The 3,864-nt window shown below is 50.4% G+C and overlaps 2 protein-coding genes across 2 annotated transcripts; one reads left to right on the forward strand and one right to left on the reverse strand.

Annotated features, from left to right (window-relative positions):
* PpBr36_02595 (uncharacterized protein) lies at positions 1-544 on the reverse strand (the record flags this gene model as incomplete). The annotated part of the gene is made up of 2 exons (XM_029889774.1): positions 1-259; positions 333-544. 2 exons carry the CDS (start codon positions 542-544, stop codon positions 1-3), a joined length of 471 nt encoding a protein of 156 aa, XP_029752817.1.
* Positions 545-1,391: 847 nt separating this feature from the next.
* On the forward strand, positions 1,392-2,120 carry PpBr36_02596 (uncharacterized protein; the record flags this gene model as incomplete). Its single annotated transcript, XM_029889775.1, has 2 exons — positions 1,392-1,907; positions 1,995-2,120. The coding sequence occupies 2 exons, from the start codon at positions 1,392-1,394 to the stop codon at positions 2,118-2,120; spliced, it is 642 nt and encodes a 213-aa protein (XP_029753362.1).
* Positions 2,121-3,864: the final 1,744 nt, after the last annotated feature.

Consider the following 3,864-nt stretch of genomic DNA (forward strand, 5'->3'; position numbering starts at 1 on the left):
TCACGCCTTGGCGAGAAAGTTGAAGCCCACGATACCCTCGGCCGTCGACAAATTCGGGCTGGGCATAGAGTCGTCCCCCGACATCCTACGCATGCTTATTCTCCTCCCTATTATTCCATTGTCTCCGACCTGGATTTCCATGGGATGAGGGAGCTCCATTTCCAACGCGAGACCACCATCGACAAGAACAGCGCTCTGAAAGTCGAAAGAGCGGAATAAACCGCAATCTTCTGCACATCTGGTAAAGTCTCCAGACTCACTGTGGAAACGGATTTTCTTCTTGTCAGCTTCCATTGCGATTCCAATACCCTGGCAGAGGGGCCGTCACTGACTGAATAAGCACAGAAGTCCTCGTAAAGTTGGCGAGATCTTCGCTCCCAACAGAGGTGAGTCTGGCATGTGTCGCAAGTGGACTGCCCGGCCGGCCGGGGGTGTGGAATGTAAGTTCGGCGCACCAGCCGCAAGCTTGCGGGCTGGTCATTGACGAGTTGAGCACTGCGATGGCACCGCCACGAGGCTTTCCCGAAGTGTCGTGGCCGCACATTGTGATTCTGAAGTTTGCGGAACGGATTGGATTGCAGGCGTAAGGCGGCAGATGTTCAGTTGCAATGCAACGCTATTGATAGATGAAGCTGACTAGAACAGCAAGACTTGGCTTGAATTTATTGAGAATGGAAAGACTTGAATTCACCAATGGGTGCGGAAGGGCACACCACCAAGCAACAAAACGAAAGACGGCTCAATATATAATGAAGCCATACCAAAATCAACAAGGCTCCTTTTCCCACTCACAACTTGCTCACCTGAGCATTTGAGACAAAACCAGGATGTGCCTGCATTGAAGTGGCCAATCACACTTGTCCACCCCGTGCACAGTTGGCAAGCTTATTTGAGCACGTTTGAGCAACATTGATCCATCGTCCGAAGCTTGTTTTCTGCGCAAACCACTGCAGACCTGGATTTTGCGACGAGCGGCAATCCAAAAAAAATAAAAAAAATAAAAAAAAATCAAGTCCATGAAAACGCCCTCTCTATATTTGTCGCACATTTTCTTGGCGCACGAATGACTTGATGTCGAGGACGCAATATTCAACCTCTCACCACCCCGGGGCCATCAAGGTGTTCATGTCAAGGTCGAATGATCTCCACATAGCCCCCACTGCGACCCAAACATGGAGAAACGTGCTCATCCAGGTGCTCAACTTCAGTTCCCGTTCTCATCCCTCATATCAGGAACTGTTCCCTGTGCTTCTAGGCTTCTTCTTCTTCTTCTTCTTCTTCTTCTTCTTCTCCCTTTAACTCTCATTCATGCCAAAAATAACAAAAAGTAAACCCAGAACAACCAAGTGGAAGCCAGAACAGCCTTGAGTTCCTTGCAGTAACAACCCGCAATGGCAAGCTCAACCACGTACAAGCTCCCGGAACTCCCATTCGCCTACGATGCCCTGGAGCCGCACATCTCCAAGCAGATAATGGAGCTGCACCACAGCAAGCACCACGCCGCCTACGTGACAAACCTCAACAAGGCGCTCGAGACGTACGCGTCGGGCCAGCTGACGGACCGCGTCGCCACGCTCGCGGCCATCAACTTCAACGCCGGCGGCCACATCAACCACACGCTGTTCTGGGAGAACCTGACGCCGGCGTCGAGCCCAGACGCCGACGCCGCAACGTCGGCGCCCGCGCTGGTCTCCCAGATCGAGAAGCAGTGGGGCAGCCTGGACCAGTTCAAGGCAGAGTTTTCGGCCGAGCTGCTGGGCATCAAGGGCAGCGGTTGGGGGTGGCTGGTCAAGGAGAAGACGGCGGCCGGGGCGCTGGTCATCGTCACCACCAAGGACCAGGATTCCGTGCCAAGCGGGATCCCGATCTTTGGGGTTGACATGTGGGAGCATGCTTACTATCTTCAGGTACGGCCGAATGTACCCAACGTGGATTTCTGACCGATGGCGTACAGAGGGCGGAACAGTGTGCTGACTGTCGTGCTTGTGTAACAGTACCTGAACGGCAAGGCCGCTTACGTCGAAAATATCTGGAAGGTTATCAACTGGAAAACTGCCGAGAGGAGGTTTACGTCGCCAGGACGTTCCGAGGTTTTCAAAGCGCTAAATGCCTCACTGTAATGAAGATATGATGATTGGTAGATTGCTGTTGCCCAAAGGAGTCATGTCAAGCACTGGATTTGCTTAAATGACGCCTGTTTATATTGATAACGATCCATAACACAGTGGAAAGAAGCTGTCACTCCTGCATTGCCATCAAGGATCCAGCACAGAGGCCCAGTGAGTCCAAATGCAGCTCCTCTTATCGCCAACCTATGTACGGGCACTGGGCACACACACAACTATTCCGATGCTTGGTAACACAACCATATTTGCGATTAATGTTGGAGAGAAATGACGGTCCCATTACGGCGAAAAGACTTGCTGTAAATCAATGCAGTATACTGGATCAAGTTATCAAGTGCAAGCATAATCTCCGGCTTGCATGGATTAGTACGACGAAGGTTAAGCCCGGCCCGACATTCCGGACCTGCAGTATCGTGACAAGGTTAGGATCTTGATGTATAAAAATAGACACAGGCCTATCTATTGGCGAGTATGTGTACATGCAAGCATATACTAACCTAAAAATCGGACACAGAAGTATTGATAGCTGTCTGTGAATTTGTGCCTAGCGGCCTGCGCTGTTGCTTGCCCAACTAGCAGGTTTTGTTACAACTGACACTATTGTTTGCCGCATAGCTAGATGACGGCGAGCTCGTATAAATCAACTCCTAGCTAGGGCAAGTTGCAGCTGTTCGATACTGTAATCTACGTGCATGATGTGTTTAACCTTTGACTAGTTCCACGATACAATACGATGAGCCACGTCGCTATGGCGTCAATCTCAAACCATGGGCTTGGCATCTCTATCGCCCAGCATAAAAGATGCTTGTGCTTCAAATCCCTGACCATTTGGTACTTGCCCTGACGGCCCGAAATATACGAAGACAAAAAAGTGATTGGTTAGGACAAGCTCCATACAAAACTGTACACGAACTGCAAGGGGTCCATACGAGATGATTTGCTTGATATCTTTGAGGACGAGAAAAAAATCCATGTTCACAAAAAAGAAGAAAAAAAAAAAGGTTGATGCTCGCCGAGCCATGCACCTCGTTCTTCCCATCTTTCTCTAATCCTCATCAGGTCATCAGAACCGAACCTGAGCTGCAAAACCCCAGGGTGCATGCCGTCAATTTGACGGAGCCTGGCGGCAAGTGGGGATGGTGTAGCGGCTGTCGCCTTTTTCTCTACAGGCTAAATGCGAGATAGCTTTACCGGGAACGAGCCGAGTGGTCCGGTCGGGGATGAAGACGAGCTTGCTGGATGCGCGTATGTAGACCAGGCAGTGGGGGGACATTCTCAACAATTTTTTTTTTTTTTCTTGCAATCGGATTTCGCCTCGATTGATCTTCTCGAGCTTGCATCCATTATAAATCTAGCCTTTTCCTGGGGAGGGGAGGGGAGGGAAAGATGGCCCCAAATGTGCTTTTCACTCGAGAGCTGAAAGTTGCCAAAGGGCAGCCACTAATATCACGATGCATATAGATCTATCAGAAACGTGTCGTGCCCAAAGCGTCCATCAAAGGCGCGAATACCCCTTCTTCTCGCATCATCGAACCGTTCCAAATATTGGACCCGATCGGGGAGCTTCTCGCGACGTGCTGTCCAGCTGCAGACTGGGCGAGGAGCTGCAATAAATCACCCACGTAAGTTGAACAACATCCCTGTTCGATACGATCAAATCCGAAAGCAAAGCACGAGCATGCATGGGTCTCTGATTGGTTAGGCTCGATGCCGCTCTTTGTCTTCCTCCAGTAGTATT

The sequence above is a fragment of the Pyricularia pennisetigena genome, chromosome 3, assembly GCF_004337985.1.
Source record: "Pyricularia pennisetigena strain Br36 chromosome 3, whole genome shotgun sequence".
Lineage (NCBI taxonomy): Eukaryota > Fungi > Ascomycota > Sordariomycetes > Magnaporthales > Pyriculariaceae > Pyricularia > Pyricularia pennisetigena.